This window comes from Hyaena hyaena, unplaced genomic scaffold (genome assembly GCF_003009895.1).
Source record: "Hyaena hyaena isolate Hyena2069 unplaced genomic scaffold, ASM300989v1 scaffold_252, whole genome shotgun sequence".
Classification (NCBI taxonomy): Eukaryota; Metazoa; Chordata; class Mammalia; order Carnivora; family Hyaenidae; genus Hyaena; species Hyaena hyaena.
In genome coordinates this window covers 1260855-1285103 of record NW_024080884.1, presented here as the reverse complement: position 1 = coordinate 1285103, position 24249 = coordinate 1260855, and the positions used below count along the sequence as shown (strand labels likewise).

The 24249-nt window shown below is 38.4% G+C and overlaps 1 protein-coding gene across 3 annotated transcripts in view; it reads right to left on the bottom strand.

The window, feature by feature from the left end:
- The window catches only part of ZFP91 (ZFP91 zinc finger protein, atypical E3 ubiquitin ligase), a 44330-nt gene extending 20489 nt beyond the window's left edge, over positions 1–23841 (bottom strand). For 2 of the 3 annotated variants that reach the window (XM_039245055.1, XM_039245056.1), the window contains exons 1-2: positions 23374–23838; positions 17437–17465 (exon numbers count right to left, since the gene is read on the bottom strand). In XM_039245055.1, coding sequence (XP_039100986.1) covers positions 17437–17465; positions 23374–23720 — 376 coding nt within the window. In that variant the 5' untranslated portion in view covers positions 23721–23838. Of the gene's footprint in view, positions 1–17436; positions 17466–23373 lie in introns of all 3 variants that reach the window. The other variant, XM_039245057.1, reaches the window with a different exon arrangement.
- Positions 23842–24249: the final 408 nt, after the last annotated feature.

Sequence of the window (24249 nt, the reverse complement as noted above, 5' to 3'; positions counted from 1 at the left end):
CTGACACTGAGGGTAAATTTAGGAAAAGGAAACTGCACAACAGTACTGCAGAAACAGAAAAGCTCAGTGTTATAGGGGCTCAGAAATATTACAGGGAGCAATTTGGTCCACCTAAGGAACACTGTGAGCAATAAAGCTGGGCAAATATAATGCATATACATTGTAGAGGTTTGGGATCCAGGCTGAATAAATCTGAAGTTAGACAGGTAACAGAGAATCTCTGAAGGTTAGAGTTAAGAGCTACATGACCTGAATGGAGCTCAATCTGGCACACAATGGATTCATAACAGAGGTGGTTTGAGAGTTGCAACTTGGGATGCAATTGTGTATCTAATTTTAATAAGAACCTTAAATAAAAATGCTAATGGATAAAAGGTTGATAGGCTGAGGTGAGCTGGAGGAGGGGGGAAGGCAGGCACAAAATGAGTAGACCTTGAGCAGGGTAAGATGCAGAGGTAAGGAAGAAAGAGGCATCTTGGATTATTTGGTGTTTGCCCCTGCTATTCTACTGAAACTGCTACTGTTGAGGTTTCCAATGTCTTCCATGGAGGTAAACCTAACTGACATTTTTTAGTTCCTGTCTTATCTCTTGACAATTGGCTTTCACGGTATCACACTCTTTTGCTCCTTTTTCCTACTTTCCTGTCCTCATTCTTTTTTGGTAGCTTCTCCTCCTCCTCCAACTGTCCTTTATATTTTAATGTCATGGCTCAATCCTATCATCTGCTCTTATTCTACATTCATTCTCTCTGTAACCTACTCTCGCCTGTATCCATCATAAGTAGTCATCTTCCTCAGGGTTTTAATATGTACTCAATATAGTGAACGAGAGCCGACGGTGGTGCTTTAACAGGGAGGCATTGTCCACGCACTATGAAAGGGTTGCTTTTTAATAATTAAACTACGAATCAATACACAAAGAAAATGCAGCACAGAGACAAAGTCACCTAAAAATGGATCTAGCACTTGGGCTAATCTAATTAAAGACCAATAATAAGGAATATTATCATGTGACTACCACTGTTCTAAGTAGTTCACGTATATCATCTTGCAGTGAATTCTCAAAATATTCCATTAAGTACTTTTTACATACTTTCTTAATTTTACAGACAGGGAAACTGAGGCATGGAAAAGTTAAGAAAACTTCCCAAAGTCACATGGCAAATTCAGGGCAAAGCAGATTTCAAATTCAGGTTGTCTGATTTTGAAGACTATGTTCTTCAACCATGATGCTCTTACACTGCAGAAACCCTGAACTCACTTCTGTCCTCTACATGCACTTTCTCTGAGATCTTCGCATTATGCATCATCATCTTTGTATAATAAATAATATACATCTCTGTATAATATCACTTTGGTTGTGATGCTATTGTTCCTTTAAAACTGCTTCTACCAAGGCCACCAATGCTAAGAAGGGCACTTCCCTCTGTGTGCCATGGACTCCTCTGGGAATGTGGTAAAACTTATTTATGCCTCAGTGTTATTAGCTTTAACTGTATAAAATAAAATAGGGTTTTAAAAGAAGGCTTACAAAGAAAAACTAACTGTAATGGAATATAGTTGTTCCATAGACTCCTTGAACTAAAGCTAATGGATACTTTGTTTTTAATCATGGGTAATCTTTCAGTAGCATTTGCCACTACTTTTCTAGCTACCTTGTTTTAAATGAGTTCTTAATACTTTTTAATTTGAGAGAGAGAGAGAGAGAGAGAGAGAGAGATCTCACAAGTTGGGGAGGGGCAGAGAGAGAGGGAGACAGAATTCCAAACAGGCTCCATGCTTAGTGCAGAGCTGAAGAAGGGCTCGCTCTCAAGATCGTGAGATCGAAATCAGTGTCAGACCCTTAATTGACTGGACCACCTACCTCCTTCTAAAAATTAAAACTCTGCCTTTCCTTCACTTCTACCATTTTTTCTTCTTGGACTTTTTTATCCTTTTCAGTCTCATCTGGGCTCTCCATGCCCTACCTGAAACGATGGTGTTTACTGGACTGCTTCTCTTCTCACTGAAAACACCTGCACATCTCATCCATTTCCAGAGTTCAATTAGTATTTAACCAAGACTTTTATAACCAACTATTGGTCACTTCCTCTTTAATTTCAAGACTTATGAGACCCTCAGTAGAGGACATAGCTGTGTTCAGACTCCTGATGCAGAGAAACTAAGAGATGATAAATGGGTGTTGCTCTCAGCTTGTCATAATTTGTTACACAACAAAAGAAAACAAATGCAGTGGTCAAACATCATCGTTCTGGCTACACCTATAGAAAGCATGCATGAGCTATCAAGTAAGTTGAGGCTAAGAAACGCTGGCATCATCTAACTCTCCTTTTCATAGAATCTTTCTAATACCATGTCCACCAAGCAACTTTCTAACCATTCGGTCTTATGGCACAGCACAAGAATTTTAGTGATACAGAAAGGTCCAAAACAATTGAATATAGAGAGTTCTGGTGATGACATAGAAGATGCAAATGTGACACAAGCAGAGGCCTGACAGACACTTCTGCAAGTGAAGTTTGCCCTTTTGGAAAGCTGCCCAGAGACTGCCTTATTTTTAAGAACCTGGGCTAGCCCAGTCGAGGACAGGAGACCATGAGGAGGAAAACCATGCTGCTGGCCCCTGGCCAGCACCAACTGCTACACATGCCAGATGTGGCCATCTTGCCTCATCAGGCCCTTTCAGCTGCCCGACTAGCCCAGGAGAACAGCAGAAGCATCCAGCCAATTGAAGAACAAGGAATAATAAACTACTTTTTAAGATACTAATTTGGGGCAATGTGTTGTATCTTTTGCTTAAGACATAACTGAGAGTCTCCCATTTTCTCATCTATAAAATGAAGGGTTAGAGATGATCCCTAAGATCATCTCCAACATAGAGTTCACTCTCTTTCACTCTTCACATTCGAGAATTCAAGAAACAAAACAGCAATAGATTTAGTGGGATGAATGTAATTCATACAGATCAGACAGAATAAAAGGAATATTAGAATTTACTATGGTTTTAAGTAGTGTGCAGGGGACTCCTAGTTAAACAGCAGATTGAATATACTTTTTTTTGTCTGCTTCCTTCTGAAATGTCACTAGAATGACAGAAGAACTGAAAATGACTAAGAATCACAAAGTTAGAGGAACACAAAAGGAGACAACAGTCCTGTGATTTCATTTCAACAAAATTTTAGAAGACCCAAACCAGGATAATGATAAAGACTTTTTACATCAAACAGTTTAAACTTATACTAGAAGGCTGGGAAACAAGCCACAAGTGAACAAACACACACACACACACACACACACACACACACACACACACACAAGGCTGGGAAACAAGCCACAACACACACACACACACACACAAACACACACACACACACACAGCCACTTCAGAAAGAAATAGTCACAAGGTGCCTCTGAAAGAGGGTATGCTCAGTAGGCCTGAAAAGAGAAAAGAGCAGTTGGAAAGTTTTAAAAGTTAGTTTCAACACGCAGTCACTTTTATCCTATGCTGCCAGCAACCAGCCCTCCGTTCGAGCAGGTTTACTATTTAGAAAAGGCTGAACTAGACAGGCTCTTGCATCAACAGTTCCAGGTAAAGGCATAGTTGAAGTATTATTCAAGAATAGGGATAATTAAATGGAAGCAGAAATAATAAATGTTGAGGACCATCCTCACTGATCCCCCACCCACCCCTATAACCAGAGATAGAGAATTTCTCTCTGATGAAAATGAAATTGCCCATAGAAAGACTATGCCTACATCATCTCTTTACAGGGGACAAGAAGTCTAATCTGTGCACACCGACTTCCCAATCAGCATTTTAGTACTTTACTCTAAAAATCAAAAGTTAGGAAACACCAAAAACATGACAAAAATCTCAGAAGGCTAACTAAACAAATGGGAAAAACAACTTGAAAGAAATGGCAATTCAGGGAACAGAGAAAAACATACATACACACAGAAATGTATCTGTATATTAATGGGAGGCGAGTACATCATTAAATAGTAATACACTAAAGAAGAGCTCTTGGAAAATTAAAAATATTATAGCAATAATTAAATCCTTTAAGGTGTTAAATTAAGCAGAGAAAATAGAACAAAAGTAGAAAGGGTTAAGAAAAGGGAAAAAAGAAATTAAACAGAGAAAGCAAAAGCAACAGTTAAATAAGAACATAAAATCTGCTATACATTGAAGACATGAATTGTAATTTAATGTAATTTATGTGTTAATTTTATTTATCAACTAGGCTAGTGTAATGTGATCTATAAGAAAAATATTTATTAGGTCTTCATCCACAAGGTCTTAACTCAGAGTTGCCCAAACCCTTCAAAATTTCTAAGTGTTAAAAGTGTTTCTGGTTATGTTAATAACGTGATTTTTGGATCCCACCTAAGGAACAGGGCTGGCTGCCAGAATGTTGAACTTTTAGTTCCCCTCCCCACCTCTGGAGATCAAATGGAACATCAATGACCAATGATTTAATCAACCAAGGCTATTGTGAAGGCTCTATAAAAGCTCAAGGTAGGGTTCAAAGAGCCTCTGGGGTGGTAAACACGTGGAGACCTGGGGAGAATGGCATGCTGAGCGGGGAGGAAAGGGAAGCGTCACCAACTAGACTCCAAGACCTGCCCAATGGCTCGTACTCATTGACTTCTGCCTTGGATTTTTTCCTTAAGCTCTTCTTTTTAGCTTATCTCCTAACTCAAATGGAAACCGAAACTATCCCTCAAGCAATAGTAAGTGCCCTGACAAGACCTGAGGCCAGCCCAGACCACCCATTTGTAACAGATTTGTGCCTGTGCACTTGGACCATGGAGTAACCTCAAGAATAACCAACAACTAGTGTTACCTCATTATGAAACTAAAACCTCTACCCAAGGAGGAGCACAAGCCTCATTTACATAACATATATGTGTACAGGCATGCTTCCTTAAAGCATATATGTGACCTTACACCTGTCTCTACATATGACATGGCTTCTGAATCTAAATATTCATCCTAACCCTAAATAAAATGAACCCATTTTGGAGAGTCACTGCTTTGGAAGTTATTCCCTGTGAGCACCTTATTTGTTGCCAATAAAGTTTCCTTTGTGCAACAATTTATGTGGGATAGTTTCAGTTTGTGACTCACCAAGGAGTGAACTCATGTTGGTTCAGTTACAGAAGTTTCTCACCTGTTCCCTCACACCTTGCCGTAAGTATCACTTTCATCTAGCTGTTTCTGAGTTATAATAAACCAGTGATCTAGTAAGTAAAATATTTCTGAGTTCTGTGAGCTGCTCTAACCAATTAACTGAATACACAGACGGGGTCATGAGAACTTGTGATTTATAGTTCAGAATAGGTAACAACCTGGACCTACTACTGGCATGTGAATGGAGGTATGGGGGAGTAGTCTTATAGGACTGAGCCCTAAACCTGTGGAATCTGATGCTGTTTCCTTACAGATAGTAACAGAATTGAGATGAATCCTTGGGATATCCTGCTGGTGTCTGAGAATTGCTTGGTTGCTGTGTGGGAAATCCTCTTCTCCCCACCCCTACTATGGTGCCTGGTTGTTTGATCAAACACCAGCCTAAAAGCTGCTGTGAATGAAGGTCCTTTTGAGATATGATTAACATAAATCAATAGATTCTGAGTAAACTACCCTCCATAATGTGGGTGAGCCTCATCCAATCAGTTGAAGGCCTCAGAGCAAAGACTGATTTCATGGAGTTTGGCTTCAAGATTGCAACACCACCTCTTATCTGCTGGTTTGCCCTGTGGATTTTCAACTTGATAGCCACAATCACACATAAGCTAATTCCTTAAAATAAATCTCTCTCCATTATATACTAACTAGTTCTGCTTCACTCATGGAGCCATAATAATCCAGACTCTGCTATGGAAAGGGGTTCTACAGGAAGAGGTTTTTTTTTTTTTTTAAATTTCATATACATTAAAAAAATTTTAATTCAGTACAACACATCCAGTATAATTAATTTCAGGTATACAATATAGTGATTCAACAATTCTATACATTACTCAGTGCTTACCACAGTAAGTGTACTCTTAATCCCTTAACCTATTTTACCCACGCACCCACCTCCCCTGTTAACCAGAAAAAAAGATTTTTCTTTTTAATGTATTTTTAAAAGTAAGCTTCATTTTTATTTATTTTTTAGAGATACAGTGTGCAAATGGGGGAGGGGCAAAGAGAGAGGGAGACACAGAGTCTGAAGCAGGTTCCAGGCTCTGAGCTGTCAGTATAGAGCCCAAACTCGAATGTGGGGCTTGAACTCATGAACCAGGAGATCATGACCTAAGCCAAAGTTAGACGCTTAACTGACTAAGCCACCCAGGTTCCCGACCACCAGTCGTTCCTATTTAAGAATCCTTTTTTTTTTTTTTGGTCTTTTTTCATTGTTCATTTGGTTTGTTTCTTAAATTCCACATGTGAGTGAAATCACAGGATAGCTGTGCTTCTCTCACTTCACTTAGCTTTATACCTTCTAGGTTTACCAGTGTTGGTACAAATGGCAAAATTTCATTTTTTTAATAGCTGAGTAATATTCCACCACACACACACACACACACACACACACACACACACACACACACACCCTACTTCTTCCATTCATCAATGGACTCTTGAGTTGCTTCCATAATCTGGCTACTGTAATTATTATTGCTGCGATAAACATGGGGGTTCATATATTCTTTAGAGTTAGAATTTTTGTATTCTTTGGGTAAATACCCAGTAGTGGAATTACTATATCACACAGTAGTGATTTTTAATTTTTTGAGGAACTTCCAATATTGTTTTCCATAGAAGCAACACTGGTTTGCATTCTCGCCAACAGTGCACGTGCGTTTTTTTTCTCCACATTCTTGCCAATACTTGTTTCTTGTGTTTTTTATTTTAGCCATTCTAACCAGTGTAAGTGATTATCTCACTGTGGTTTGTACTTTTGTGTTATTGTGGTTTTGACTTGCATTTCCCTGGTGATGAGTGATTTGAACATCTTTTCATGTGTCTATGGTCTTCTTTGGAGAAATGTCTGTTCGTGTCTTCTGCCTTTTTTTAAATTGGATATTTTGGGGGTGTTGAGCTGTAAAAGTTTTAAAATATATTTTGGATACCAACTCTTTACTGGTTATGTCATTTGCAAATACCTTTTCCCATTAGTAGCTTGTCTTTTTAAATATTTTTTAACATTTCAGTTTATTTCTGAGAGAGAGAGAGAGAGACAGCATGAGCAGGGGAGGGTCAGAGAGAGAGAGAGACACAGAATCTGAAACAGGCTCCAGGCTCTGAGCTGGCTGTTGGCACAAAGCCCGAGGCGGGGCTTGAACCCATGAACTGCGAGATCATGACCTGAGCCAAAGTCGGACGCTTAAACCAACTGAGCCACCCAGGTGCCCCAGGAGCTTATCTTTTTGTTTTGTTGTTTTCTTTGCTGTGCAGAAGCATTTATTTTGATGTAGTCCCAAGAGTTTATTTTTGCTTTTGTTTCCCTTGCCTCAGGAGACACATCTAGAAAAAAGTTCCTATGGCCAATATCAGAGAAATTACTGTCCGTGTTCTCTTCTAGGATTTTTATGGTTTCAGGCCTCACATTTAGGTCTTTAATTCTTTTTGAGTTTATTTTTGTGTATGATATAAGAAAGTGCGTTAGTTTCATTCTTTGCATGTAGCTGTTCAGTTTTCCCAGCTTCATTTATTGAAGAGACTTTTTCTCATGGTATATTGTTACATCTTTTATCAAAGACAAGTTAACCAGAAAATCATGTTTATTTCTGGGCTCTCTATTCTGTTCATTGATTCATTGATATATGTATCTATTTTTATGCTAGCACCACCATAGTGTTTTGATTATTACAGCCACATAATACAGCTTGAATTCAGGAACTGTGATACCTTCAGTTTTGTTCTTTTTCAAGACTGCTTTGGCTTTTCAGAGTCTTCTGTGGCTCCCCACAAATTTTAGGATTATTTCTCCTAGTTTTGTAAAAAAACAAAAACAAACAAACAAAAAACCCCACGTTGTTGGTATTCTGATAGGGATTGTATTAAATCTGTAGACTACTTTGGGTCATATGGACATTTTAACAATATTTGTTCTCCCAATTCATGAGCATGAAATATCTTTCCATTTGTGTCATTTCAATTTCTTTCATCAATGTTTTATAGTTTTCAGAGTATAGATAGGTCTTTTACCTCCTTGGTGAAGTTTATTCCTGGTATTTTATTATTTTTGGTGCAAATGTAAATAGGATTGCTTTCTTATTTTTTTCTTTTTTGCCACTTCATTATTAGTGTATAAAGGAGTAATGGATTTCTGTGTATTAATTTTGTATCATGCAACCTTACTGAATTCATTTATCAATTCTAGTAGCTTTTTGGAGTCTTTTTTTTTTAATTTTTAAAAATGTTTATTCATTTTTGAAGAAAGAGACAGAGCATGAGCAGGGGAGGGGCAGAGAGAGAGGGAGACACAGGATCAGAAGCAGGCTCCAGGCTCTGAGCTGTCAGCACAGACCCCAACGCAGGGCTCAAACCCATGAACCATGAGATCATGACCTGAGCCAAAGCCGGCCACTTGACCAACTGAGCCACCCATGTGCCCCTAGGGTTTTCTGTACATAATACCATGTCACTGGCAAACGGGAAAAGTTTTACTTCTTCCTTACCAATTTTAGATCCCTTTTATTTCTTTTCCTTGTCTGAGTGCTGTGGCTAGGATTTCCAGTATTTTACTGAATAAAAGTTGTAAGAGTAGACATCTTGGTCTTTTTCCTGATCTTAGGGGAAAAGTGCTCAGTTTTTCACAACTAAGTATGAATTAGCTGTGCGCTTTTCCATACATGGCCTTTATTCTGTTGAAATATGTTCCCTCTAAGCTCACTTTGTTGAAGGTTTTTCTCATGAATAGATGCTATGCTGTACTTTGTCACATGCTTTTCCTGCATCTATTGAAATGATCATATGGTTTTTATCCTTTCTCTTGTTGATGTGACGTATCATGCTGATTGATATGTGAATCCTGGGCCACCCTCCTGTCCCAGGAAAAAAATTCCACTTGATCATGAATCATTTCTTAAATGTATTGTTGGACTTAGTTTGCTAACATTCTGATGAGGATTTCTGCATCCATGTTCATCAGGTACACACTGGCATGTACTTCTTTTTTTGTGATGTCTTTATCTGGTGTTGGTATCAGGGTAATGCTGGCTTCACAGATTGAATTTGGAGCTTTCCCTCCTTTTCTAGTTTTTAGAATAATTTGAGAAGAATAGGTATTAACTCTTCTTTAAATGTTTGGTAAAATTCACCTGTGAGGCCATTTGGTCCGAGACTTTTATTTGTTGAGAGTTTCTTGATTACTGATTCAATTAACAGACTTGTAATCAGTCTGTTAAAATTTTCTATTTCTTCCTGATTCAGTTTTAGGAGGTTATACGTTTCTAGGAATTTATCCATTTCTTATAGGTTATCCAATTTTTTGACACACAATTTTTCATAATATTCTCTTACAATCCTTTGTATTTCATGGTGTTGGCTTTTATTTCTCTTTCACTTCTGAGTTCTCTTTTTAATGAGTCTGGCTAAAGGTTTATCAATTTTGTTGATTTTTCAAAGAACTAGCTCCTCGTTTCATTGATCTTTTTTTTTTTTTTAAGTTTCTATTTTGCTTATTTCTGCTCTAATCTTTATTATTTCCTTCCTACTACTGACTGGGTTTGAGTTTTGTTTGGTGTTCTTTTTCTAACTCCTTTAGGTGTAAGGTTAGGTTGTTTGAGATTTTTCTTGCTTCTTGAGGCAAGCCTGTATTGCTATAAACTTCCCAGAAGGACAGAATCTTAAGGATGAATTTTCTCAATTGGTTCTGGGTTTTCTGGAATTGTTTCTTTAATTATATTTAAAGACCCTAATGACTCTATTTTCGGTAGTAAAGAGAACACTAAAGTCTATAACAAAAAATCACCAATGGATACTCCTGATCAAACACTTCTCTAATAACAGACAAGGTTCTGGTTATTATGTAGTTAATACCTTAGGATATTTCAAGCTAAATGAGCAAGAAATTGGCTAGTTGCTTCTAATCATACTGGACAAAGTTGAGAAAGATAGAAATGTGTTTAGGTATTTAAATTCCTAGCTCAAGCACCATATAAACGACCTGAAAGTTTCTAGGTCTGCCCTGTAAGAAATCCTGATCTCCTATAGTTGCAGAGCTGAGACTGCTGGAAACCAAACCCAGAGTCTCTCATCAAGGCCAATGGGTATAGACACTGCTGAGTGCCACTGCTAGCAGCAGAGACCAACATTGAGTCCCTGATATGGCACCATTCCCCAGGGTTATCATCCAGCTACTTAATGGCAGGTTCATTATAATGGACCATCTCCACCATGGAAGTGGCAATGTTTGTTCTTTACGGAATCAATATCTGGATATGGATTTGCCTTCCCTGCATACAGTACTTCTATGAAAAATACCATTTATGGACTTACAGAATGCCTTATCCCAGTCATGGTTTTCCACAAAGCATTTCTTCTGAACAAGGAACTCCCTTCTCAGCAAATGAAATGCAGCAATGGACCTATGGCTCACAGAATTCACTCTGGCCTTACCATGTGCCCCACTATCCTAAAGCAGCTGGCTTGACAGAATAGTGAAATGACAATAATAAACACTGGTGAGGTTGTAGAGTAAAAGAGATCCTCATCCATCACTAGGGAACATAGGTGTCATAACCACTATGGAAAACTCTTTACCAGGCTCTTAAACATACATTTATTAGTCACAATCTAGAAATTCTACTCCTAGATATCGACCTAAAATTTAAAAAAGCATTCATCCATTCAAAAACTTGGCCATAAATATTCAGAGTATCATTATTCATAATAGCTAAAAAGTAGATCAACTGATAAAATGGATAAATCTAATGGAATATTTCCATACAAAGAAGTACTACACAAAGGGATGAAAATATTGATACATGCTACAACTTGGATTAACTTCAAAAATATGCAAAGTGAAAGAAGCCAAACACAAAAACAAAACACATTATTTCTATATACAAAGCCCATTTATAAAATGCCCACAAAAGAAAAATCTATGTAGACAGAATTATGCACTTGAAATAGGTATATTTTATGCTGTATAAATTACGTCTCAATAAAATTTATTAATAAAATATGCATCACAGCACTAGTCACAAAGGCCAATACTAAAAGCTACCCCAATGCCAATCAACAGTAAAATGAATAAACCACGATATACTCCCGACACTATTAGACTATGAAAATGAATAATCTGTAACAAACACAACCTAGAGAAACCTCACATAATGGTAAGCAAAGAAGCCCTACACAAGAGTACATGCTACATTATTCTATTTATATAGAATCCAAAAACTGGCACGACAAATTTGTGCTGTTCACAGCCAGAATGGTGGTTACACTTGGGGGTAGAGATGAAGTTGCATTACTTGAGCTGGGTGATGAGTACATGACTGGGCTTGCCTTGTGAATACTCACAAAGCCGTACATTTACGGTAAGTGAGCTTGTGCATATGTATGGTATATCTTTTTTTTTTTTTTTTTTTTTACAAATAGTTTATTGTCAAATTAGTTTCTACATAACACTCAGTGCTATATGTATGGTATATCTTAACAGACTTTCAAAAGGATCAGCTATAATCCTCAAAAAAAAAAAGAACAGAAATGTCGTGTCCTTCAATGAGGTAAGGGTTAAACAAATTATAGACTATACTTGTGTAGTAGCCACGGCTGGATGCCCAACAAGCATCTTTTCTCCTCTTCCTCTTTCCTGAAAGACTCGATCCCACTCTTAGAAATGACATCTTAACAATACTGTGTCTTTAACCCCATGAAGAAGGTACATCATTTGTTTCATTAAGTCTTTAATTTCATTCAAGTGTTTTGTACTTTCCAATGTTTAAATCTTTCATGTCTTGTAAGATTTATCCCTAAGTAACACATAATTTTTGATGCTACTGTAAATGGTATAATTTTATAATTTCAACATTTTTATTACTATCATACAGGAACACAACTGATTTTTGTGTGTTGATCTTATATCATGTGAAGTAGTGTCAAGCTGCCTTGCTGCTTCTGCCTTCCATCTTTTTTTGGAGACCACCATGACTTGAAAATGTCTAGACAGAAAGACCAAAAAGAGGGAACAGCCCAATTGAGAAATAACACTTTTTAATATTTTAAACCATTGAACTTTTGGATGGTCTGTTATATAGCAATAGATGAGTGATAACAAGAGTTTAGGAGAGTCACAGTAAATAAAATAGGGTTTAGAAATTCTCAAGAGGCAAAGTTACAAACAAAGAGGCTAGGATACAAGATGGGAGATTAACTAGGATCAAGATAGCAATGAGGTAGACAGGCAGAGGACAGAACCACAGTTACCTCTAAGAGAATTACTTGCACTGAAGCTAACAGGGGCTTTGCCTTGATGTAGTTAGATCAATCTGGCTAGTTTTAATTCGGAGGAGCTTGATCCTTCTTGGACTTAAAAGGTCGGGGCGGGGGGCGGGGGGGCATGAAATCAGAGTTAAATCCTTTTTGTCAGAGGTTCCTGGCTGCTCGTGCTTCTGTTTACTCCCACCAGGGCACTCTGCTTTATCTCTCAAGTAGTTAGTTGTGGCAGGAACTGGATCGCAATATAAAATAATTACTATACATTACAAAATAATCTTACAACTGTTGTCAGAGATGGTTTCTATGTAAGTTGAATCATAATGGGCAAACTGTTACAAAGTTATTTTTTTTGTATGTAAGGGAAAGACTCATTTATCTAATTGATAAAACATCCTACAACTGAAATGAGTTGAAAAGCCCATGGGCATTCTAAGCCCATGTCCCAGTCCCCACACGAGGTGTATCTGCACTTCTAGAAAACTAGAACAGAGAGGAAGAACCATAGGAGGTCTATATATTTGAACTAGGAAAATAGTTTAATGGATATAGGGCATTCCCAATGAGGAACCATATGTCTGAGTAGAGCATTCTCCTACTGAGTGAGATAATATAGTTCCTGCTCCCTTAAGGTAAAGAGCTAGGAACAAAATAGGACAGATAAAATGCTATGTACTGTCAGCCCTTTGAGACATGAACATTATAGTAACAGAAACTTGAGTTTCTGAAACCTGATCAGACTACTCTGTGTATTTCTATAATTAGCTCTGCTTTGTTTCCCATAATTAGTAAAGTCCATTTTGAAATATTCCAATGTCAGCTGTATTAAGAGATATCAAGGAAAGCGAGGCTCTTTTAAACTTATATTTAAGCCAACTTTAGAAGAGTATTATTGAATTTGTGAAGAATGCTTCAGTTAAAAGTGATCATATATTTGAGAGTTAAGACTGAAACTAAATCTATGCCTTTTTTTTTTTTTTTGCCTAGTGATTTTTTCATAGCTCTTTCCTATTCAAAACCAGTAAAATTCTATTTTAACTAGGGACACCAGGTTATCAGCCAGGAGACTCAAAATCTGTCAAAGAATTGTGAAGACAATGTCCTAAGTAACTTCTTACCTCATCCTTTGTACTAATACTCAAATGGTAAAAATTACAGTTAGATTTTTCTCAATGGCAGTAGGAAAAACAGGTGGGAATGCCTCTTCTATATAGTTAAGAATAACACAAAATATTGTTTAAGGGCACTGAAAATGACAGGATAAGAAACGAACCAAGGTATTCCAACAAAGGAAAAATGAAATACTCTGATGAAATTGAAACTATAAAAACTGTTAAAAATAAATAAATTCTATTTTTTTAAAGAAAGGAACAGAGCTATAACATATAAATTAGATCAATGAAATAAAAAACGGATGATGTGATCCAGAAAATAAAAAACCAAGCTAATATTTTAATTCCAGATATTATATTGATTATAAATTAGATAAGGGAAATAGTCAAAGTTCTAAATAATCTAAGTAAATTCCCAGATCTGTTTTGAACTGATTTGATGACTCTGTCTAGGCAATCTTTTCTAAATGTTACTACCCGGAAACAAGAAAAGTAACTGAGAACAGTAAATGGATTTTGAATAAAAGGTGAGACCCAGAGTTTAAGACAATCAAATTTTAAGCACTCAGTGCTCCCAAGTATGTTTTCCACAAATTCTAATTTTATGAGCTATCCCTTAAAAAAAAGTGTGTGTGTGTGAAAAAGTGTGTGTGTGTGTGTGTGTGTGTGTGTGTGAGGGTTCTTATAGTCAATTAAGTTAGGGAGTTACTGCACATTTTGGTATTTATATTGCTCATTACTCAATAATCAAAATCTCTGAGAGGCCCTGCAGTAACAAAAACCTAACACACTGATGACTTAAACACCTAGCACATTTGACTCTCTAATACTTATCATTCCATGACACACTCGAAACTCACCTTAGTAAATATTAAGATATTATGTACCCTCCTTTTTTTTTTTTTTTTTAATAAGGTTTCATCTTGGACAATTTTACTTGGAGGCTTGAAAGTAACAGAAAATTAGTGGATAAAATAACACTGTAATTACTAATAAACTACACTGAGGCAAACTATCACTGTACTTCATTACCATAAGAATAGCATTAGTTGAAAACAGAACAGAATGAAAACATAAAGCCAAGTTAAAAAGGAACCTGCTAGACTCCATCATTCAAAATTTCTGCTAACACTCTTGGAAGTTCCGCTGTGATAATCCTCTGGCAGTGGTAAACTAAACTTTCAGGTTTCAAGTTTTTCCCTTTTTGCTTCTTCTGTGTGGAATGCTCTTCATCCAGCTATCTGTTTCCATACTCAGGCCTCAGTTCAAAAGTCACCTTCTCAAAAGGGCTCTTCCCATGACATCCTGACTTCATCAAACTCTGTATCATATTATTTTAGTCAAGTGTTTCATTGCACTGATTTGATTATCAGCACAACCTACTACCTAGAATGGTGCTGGACATATAATGGGATGCACAACAATTACTTGATGAATAAACACTATCTTTGCAAATTTCCATTTTTTTTTTTTATATATTCACTTTCCGTCTGTTTTACATATACCCATCTGGGTTATATAAATACAAGAACAGGAACCAATACAAATATGTTTCTTTACTATTTGAAGTGTAAAAAAATGAACATGGTACTTTGCAACTTCATAATTTTAAAACAGGAAGTTGTTTTTTGTGTGTATCTAACATTATTTGTTCAAATATGTCAATATGTCCAAGGTTCTTATATTTGACTGAAGGAAAGAATATAATTTCATGTTACTTGAAGTAAGTAAGAGTTAAAAACAATCCTGAAAACATCTTGTCAATATTAATGACACAGAGTTAGCAGTACCTCCAGAAAATACCAAAAACCTGCTCAAAGTATTGAAAAACTTTGGAATGAGTTGAGTTGCTTCAGTTAAAATGCAGCCAACTGAACACCAACTGAACATGAAAACTATTCCAGAGTAACAGAACAGCTTTCTGAGAAGTTAAATGACAAGATAAAGGGTAAGAATGGAGGCAAAGTCTAAGTACTAAAAAACACAGGGAAAAGTGACCACTAGAGCCTCCATTTCTGTATTCCCTGGTCTAGTTGTTTAAATGTACGTTAAGATACAGTTTTTTTATGTTCCTATATACCGTTCAGAGTTGAACAGCCACAAGAAGAGCTGAAAATGAGAGCTGGAGAATTTCTTCAAAATTTTACAGTTACCTTTTACCGAGTGTTTACTGGACTTTCAGGTATTGATGTTATTTGCAATAAAAGGTAGAACTTGAATTCAAATGCTGAGCTCTAAATCAAGATCTGGAGCATTTAACTAGTGAATCAGAGCAGAACTGATGGAGACTGAGCAACCCAGAATGCAGTTTCATTTCTCCACAGCTGCACGACCATATAACAAGCCAACTTCTGGTTTAAGACATCTACACAAAGAGCAATTAATTTATCTCCAACAGAGATTCAAAATTACTGTCACATCCTCCAAGTTCTCCTCAAGGCAACCCCAAATAACTTCTTTATACATACTCTTTAGACACACTGAGTAACTTTAGCTCTAATAAAGCCAGGTTGGGGATTTTGTATTTTGTTTTAATAAAAACTGCTCTGGTACTTGATCGCCACCTGCCTACATTTTCATCACAACGTAACATTTCAAAATGATCTCTGAATAAGGAATATAAGACCTTCCATTCTTGGCAGACTCTATTTTCCAAGTAACAGCAGCAAATTGGTCATGCGAAGTTTTCTACACACACAGAAAATTTGCCTAGAATACATACTTCTGCCTGGCATGAAATACTAGCCTCAGGTTCTAAAATTCAGAGGAAAAAAAAACCCCTGGTAACTGGTTATCTAATTATTTACAAAGCAGCCACCAATTCAAATCACTGGTTCCTAATCACACTGTCATTCTTCTACATGGCACTAAAATCCAGGTTTTAAACTTGCCTTATACATGTTACATATTCTCAAAGTATTCTTTATGAAAAGAAAAATCTTTATACACAAATATATATGTACATATATAATATAAACACACATGCACATATATACATATAAACACACTCACATACATATTAAATTGGCCAAGCCTTGGTAAGTAGATTTCTTTCAGACACAATAAATACACTTGAAAGTATACTTGTTCCAGTTTTATTTTTTTTTTTATTTTTTTTTTTTAAAGATTTTTATTTATTTCTAGGAGAGAGAGAGAAAGACAGCGTGAGCAGGGGAGGGTCAGAGAGAGAGGGAGTCACAGACTGAAACAGGCTCCAGGCTCTGAATTGGCAGTCAGCACACAGCCCGACGCGGGGCTCGAACCCACGAACCGCGAGATCATGACCTAAGCGAAAGTCGGATGCTTAACCGACTAAGCCACCCAGGCGCCCCAACTTGTTCCAGTTTTAAAAAGGATGCTGCATATTTGATTTAGCATCAAGAAATGCAAGCAATAACTAGAAAAAATATACACATATACTTATGTGTATATTTATGATCTCATTTAATGATTTACCAGGCTGAAATCTTGGAACACTTTTCTTTCCACATTCTTCAAACTACATTTATAATTTGAGTCTCTACTGGCATCAAGATTTTGTCTAAACTTTACTCTGTATATTGTGTATCATTCCTCTCTGTTACTTTACTAAAAAACCATATAGCTAAAAACAAATTATAATAAACAGACATTAAATAATTTAAATTTAATTAACAAAATAATTTGATTTCCCACTGACTTGGTTTCCAAATAATGCCAAAATGTTTCACTTGCCCAAATCTAGTATCTAAATAGGTTCTAATGACTCCTATATCTTTTACTAAATAAAATTCACTTTTAAATGAGAACAATTTGAATTTTTAGGTTGAAGTTTATTCTGTTTTCTATCAGAGTCTAAAATAATCAGTGTAATGTATGTGACAGATAAAAAAGACCAAGTCTTACCTTTGTCAGTTGTTACTTTGTCCACGCATCTGAAAGAAATGAGAACCAACTGTTAAAAAACAATTTTGCATACTTCCTTAAGACACAGATATTTATCTCTTTCAGATTCATTCCCAGAGCGATGCAGAAAGCATCTACAGTAAGTGTGGTCAATAGAACTTTCTGCAATGACAAAAATATTCTATATCTGCACTTTCCAATACGATAGTCACATGTGGCTACTGAGTGCTTGAAATAGCTTATGTAATTGAGGAAGTGAATTTTTAATTTTCATTAAGGTAAATTGAAATAGGTATCATCTCTGATAGTACACAGCTACAGTGTTCTTGAAAACAGTTTTTAACTATAAAAAGATTAATACAAAAGAAAATATTGCTCATTTTGTTATGTTAAATAGTTATATAAGAAAATGTCCTTATTTTACCAAATGCAGTAACCAGGGGTGAAATAAAATAATGTTTGAGATTTCCTCTAAGGTAGGTCAAAAAGAAGGGGGGAGGGAGATACAGATAATAAGCAAAATCTTGATAACTGTGGGGATTTCACTGTACCATTTTCTCTATTTTGTGTATACTTGACAATTTTCATAAGAAAAATTTAATGAACAGAAAACCCCAAATTATTCATTTGTTATACCGAAGTCAAACTCTATTACCTCAGAAATAAATATAAATTGTACTTTACAAATTAGATAGCAACAATAAAGAGTTTAATGTGTTATAAACTGATTTAAAAAATGTTACTATCTTGTCTTATATTTGTTAACATTTCTACCATTCATAACTGTTGAGTGTGGTAAAATGAACCTCTAACCCCTGGAGTCATTACCCAAATTCAAAAGTCTTCAGGTCTTGGATCTATACTGTAAAGATGTCACACAGTATTTCTGAAGCAATGCAAAGTTGTTTTGTTGGTTGTTTTTTTTTTTTGAAAGTAAACTTGATATAAATCAAGACTCTTATGGTACAAAAGAAATCCAAACAATCCAAACATATACATAAGCCATAGCATAATACAAAATCTGTTCTCTTTAGAAAGAACAGCTATCATTTTCTCATCTCACTTTTTTTAAAAGCTTGGTATTATAATTTTATTTTAAATTATATTACCAATATCCCAACTGATAATTAACATAAGATAACTGCTAATCTTCCTAACTCTAAATGAGAAGTACGGATTTAATTGCTAAATTTTGAAAGGTTACACAATGAACTTTTCAAAAACTTTTTGGAATGGTAAGATGTTTCAATTACCATATTGATCACCAATAGGAGGAAAGCTCAGAATTTTAAACTTTAAAAAAAAAATTTTTTTTTTTTTTAGTTTATTTTTGAGACAGAGAGAGGCAGAGCATGAGTGGGGGAGGGGGAGAGAGAGAGGGAGACAGAATCTGAAACAGGCTCCAGGCTCTGAGCTGTCAGCACAGAGACAGACGCGGGGCTCTAACCCACAAATCGCGAGATCATGACCTGAGCCCAAGTCGGACACTTTACTGACTGAGCCACCCAGGCACCCCAGAATTTTAAACATCTACAACTGAAGCTTTCTCCAAAGAGTCACAAAAGCTGTTTCAATTCAGAATATTACTGCCTTTTCATTCTCATTATCCATGACACTCACCTTTTCCTTACAAAAGGAAATAGGAAGAAAGTGTCACCCAAAGGTTTACTACTATTTTACCTTAAGCAAGAAAACAGCAAAAATGGAATTCCGTGTACCAGAAAATAGAGCAATATTTGTTTCCTTCATTTATACCCCCCCACCCCAATCTGTAGGAATACCTCTAAGAATACTCCGTTTTAGCCAATAGGATAACTCAATAGCTAAACTAGAAGTTTAAAAAAGTATTTATTGACGTTTTACATGAAATGCATAGGATAAACAGTGGCCTTATGATCATAGTAGAATGAAAAGCAGCCTTTTTTGAAATCTAACCTACTCTTAGTTTTGAATTAGTTTCCATATTAGTAAAAAGTAAATATGTTTTAACTTGATGAAATCAGAAAAAAATGGTAGAATGCACATATACTTTAAAACTGATGTAGATAGAAGCGCATGGGTGGCTCAGTTGGTTAGGCATCCGACTTTGGCTCATGTCATGATCTCACGGATTGCAGGTTCGAGCCCCATGTCAGGCTCTGTGCGGACAGCTCAGTGTCTGGAGCCTGCTTAGAATTCTGTGTCTCCCCCAACCCCCACCCCGTCTCTCTCTGCCCCTCCCTTGCTCACACTGTGTATCTTTCTCAAAAATAAAAAAACATTAAAAAATGCTTTTAATAAAATAAAAATTAATGTGTATATAAACATCTGCAATTAAAATATAAGAATCTGAACTCTTTTAACTTTATGCCTTTCTTTTGAGCAAATTCATTGAAAAATCATTTCCTTTCAACAGGATTTCCTGCTCTTCATTACCTTTTGAATGTTTCAACAAAAACATTGTTACAAGCATAAATGTATATAAAAACTGTAACCTAGTTATCATTTAATTATAAAGCTAACTTCACAAATCATAAATTATGGGTTATTAATGAAGACACCGATCTAAAGACCTTAAGTGACTTGTCCAAGGTCACTTAGTGAGTAGTAGAAAGCTGGGAGCAGAAACTTTTGATTATCTAGTCCAATCTTTTTCTACTTCATTACTTTGCCTTCTAACAGAAAAAGAGGTTTCAAACAATCCAAATCCCTGTAGTTATTAACCTTTTAAACTACTGTACACTTTGCTGTCTGTTCAATCAAGAGAAACAAATGTAGGTGAAACAGCAATTACTGAGAATTTATAAGGAGGAAACATTGGGATACATAAAAGAACCTGAAAAGAACAAGTAATTAAGACAAAGATTAAATCTCTTACTTCCTTTTTAAAAATTGAGGTGCCTGGGTGGCTCAGTTGGTTAAGCATGCAACTTCAGCTCAGGTCATGATCTCACAGTTCATGGGTTCAAGCCCTGCGTCAAGGCTCCGTGCTGACAGCCAGCTCAGAGCCTGGAGCCTGTCTTCAGATTCTGTGTCTCCCTCTCTCTCTGACCCTCCCCTGCTCATGCTATCTCTCTCTCTCAAAAATAAATAAAACATTTAAAAAAATTGTCATATGTTGTTAGGAAAATAGAAAAAAGGTCAGAAAATATTTGACCATGGTTCAGTAAACTAATACTCAAAACCTCATGAGGGGTGTATGGGTGGCTCAGTGAGTAAAGTGGTAAAGCACCAACTCTTGATTTCAGCTCAGGTCATGATCTCATGCTTTGTGAGACTGAACCTAGAGATTGAGCCCTGTGTCAGGCTCTGCACTGACACCATGGAGGCTGCTTGAGATTTTCTCTCTCTGTCCCTCCCTCCCCACCCCGCCTCTCTCTCAAAATAAACAAACATTGGGGAAAAAAAAAGAAAGAAAAAAACCTCTTGAAATGTCTTAAAGGGTTACGGGGCACCTGGGTGGCTCAGTCGGTTAACCATCCGACTTTGGCTCAGGTCATGATCTCACGGTTCGTGGGTTCAAGCCCCGCGTCGGGCTCTGTGCTGACAGCTAGCTCAGAGCCTGGACCCTGTTTCAGATTCTGTCTCCCTCTCTCTCTGATCCTCCCCTGCTCACTCTGTCTGTCTCTCTCTCAGAAATAAAACATTAAAAAAAAGAAATGTCTTAAAGGGTTAAATAAATTTCTTCCCTAATTAGTTTTAAAGTTTATCTCTCTGACAATCTGTATACCATGCATACATATCTCACAAACCTCCACTAATCAATGCATCTTCCCTTCATATGTCAAAGTCCTTGAAGACAAGGACCATGTCTCATTTACCTTTATAAAGCCTAGCCCAACACAGTACCAGGCCCAGTTACTGCTCAATCATGATGTAGTTAGCTGAAATGTTTTAGAACTCCTTTGATTTCTAGGGCATGCGGGAAATTATTACCAGGAAATTTTATTTTAACAATCTGATCAAAATTGTGTAACTTTAAATCAAGAAACAGTTCTGAGGCTAATAGAAGGTAAAAGAACACTATTCTTTTTTATGATACTGGATGAGAGGGAGGAACACAAAGAATTAAGACTTTATCTCTCTCCCCCCAGGGAATAATATGGAGAAAAAACTGAAGGGATTTAACTAAATCATCTTCATCCAAGTTCAACTGTTTTAGCATCTATACTGTGGAAGGTAAAGACTCAAAAGTACTTTTTTGCCAAGAGTTAGGGGGAAAAAAAATTAAGTGGAAAAAACTACCGCCCTAGGTGTCATCAGGTTGAGACATCATTTCTGTAAGTAAAGCTGGTAGAGCAGTGGGAGGGAAACGTGGCAAGAAAGTTTAGGTATATTTTACTCTCAGATGGGAAGGGGAGAATGGAAGGGCATTTAAAAAAATGTATTATTAAGTTCTTAGCCTTCCCAGGTGTGGCAATGGAAGGAAATGAAAAAAATCCCAATTTTGCAGAGCTGATATAAAGTCACCACTACACACCACTTAAACCTCAATCTAGTAAGCTACCACCACTAATAACTACCTTTCAGCAAATACTGCATTTACTATGTATTAGGTTTTGTTTTAAGTGTTTCACATGCATTACTTAATTCTAATTCATCTCATAAGGATTAACATTATTTCCTCTAGATAATGAAACTAAGGCACATGCAGTTCAAGAAATTTGTCCAAGGAACTTGATCCAAATAAGGGTAATGATACCTCTTTTCAAATTGGTGAGATTAAATACATAATCTTAAAAATTTCTGTGACTGTGGAATTAATCTACAGGAATCAGAATCCCAATTACAACCAAATGATTTATGTACATATCTTTGTTCACAGAACTGTAGTTTACACGACAAATTCTCTGGATGTTAACTTATATAACATTCTAAAATTGGAAATACATCTATTACCTTTGAATTTTCTCTCTTTCTGGGAAGCTTCTAAGACAAGCATGCAAGTCACAGACTTAATTCTTAATTTTGGAACAGGTGTGTTTCAAGTTTTAAATTTGGGATAAGCCAAATCTTGCCACACTATCTATGGGAGGGGACACTCAAAACGGAGATTCCCCGCTCTGATTTTCCCTTTTACCAATTTCTTTCACTTGGAAGTCGAAAGACACAAATGCTGTTTTCCGTGCCGAATTCAAAAGCTAATATGATTACTTTCCACAATTTACAAACACGTGTACTCAGTATTTTCCACATAGAACCATTTCCAAATACTTATGTTCCGGGTTCCCTCCATGATCTCTAGGTAATAAGACTTCCTTTGAGAATTGTTTTTTTAAGGATGAAGTCCCTACGTTAGAACAGAAGCACAAGCAGAGAAGCGAAAACTAAAAACAAAACAAAAGGAAGCCCGCTAAAAGACACCCATCGGATTTTGCTGTGTCAAAAACTACACTTGAAACTGGCAGAGCCACGTTTCACCCTGCGAAGCGCCAGCTTCCCACAAGTGAAACGTGATGTGAGAATTCAGCAGAGCGGAGAAGACCACATAGAGCTACTCCACAACCGGCTCTCGAGCTAATTAATGGGAAGAGGGTGGGGGACCCACACTTCTGGAACTGAGGCTGGGCTGCGGATTCCCTAACGGGGATGTGATGTAACACTGGAGGGCCGCCGTCCGAGGCGAAGGGACAGGCTGACAAAGGGAGCGCAGATGCCAGAGTGCGGGCGCAGCCTGCTGCGGCGGGGAAGGAGCGCGTCACGAAGGCGCAGGGGACGCGTATCCCACAAAGGGCGACCTCGGGAGAGGGGAAGTGGCCCCGCGGACGGAGGGCACGGGGGAGGGCCGGAGAGGCGCGGCGGGACAGCTAGCGGGGAGGCGGTGTGACATCTGGCGTGCGAGCCGGCAGGGGGCAGAGCAGGCAGGATGTCACGTGGAGTGGGCGCTACGGGAGCCGAGAAGGTTGCGTGCGGACAGAGGGGGGTCTCTCCCACCGCCTGAAAGACTGCGTTACTCACAGGAGTCGCGGACTCTTCTTGCCCTGAGCTGGAGACGGGGGCTTCGCGGCCTGGGACTGCTGCCCTGGGGCGTCGGGAGGCCTGGCGCTGGGGCTGCTCCTCCGCCGGCGGGGATACTCGGCCTTCCTCCGGCGAGACACAGCGGCGGCGGCGGCGGCCGCAGCGGCCCGGCCCCGGTCCCGACCTCCCCTCAGCACGCGGCTGCTAGTGGTCCCCGCAGGCGCCGCCGCCGCCGCCTCAGGGGGCGGTTGTTGGGGCTCCTCCGGAGCCGCCTTGGCCGCCGCCGCCGCTCCCCCTTCCTGGTCTTGCTGCTCCGGGGGTCTCGGCTCTTCCGTCTCCCCCGGCATCAGGGCTCGTCCGTCCCCCACCCCCTCGTCCCAGGCGGCGGAGGCGGAGGCGGCGGCGGCCGCGGCGCTGCTCCCCCCGCCCCCTTCGCCTACCGGAGCGTCCGGCTCAATCTCACTCAGCGCTCCTCTTTTCCCCCCTCCCCTCCGCCCGGCTCCGAGGGCGCCCCCCCCGCCCCCTGCCAGTCAAGGCCCGCTACCGCTGGCGGCGCGCGCGCGCCCGCCACAGACGTTCAGCGGACCAATCGGAGAGGAGGGACGGCTTCTTCGCCCTGCCCCTCGCGGTCTCTCACGCAGCGACGTACCAGGTTCCCTCCCCCACCCCTTCCTTCAACCAATCAGGAAACGGCTCTAAGGGAGCGCGCGAGGTTTCCTTCCCCGCGCACCCGTTCTCACCGTTAAACGGCTGCGTCTCGCGACAATCCTAAAGTGACCTTCCTCCCCCCTCCCCCGCCCCACGAGCTCAACGCGCGCTAGGGGCAGTGGGAGGAGCAGGTCCCGCGAGGAGATTGGTGGGAGGAAAACGCACCTT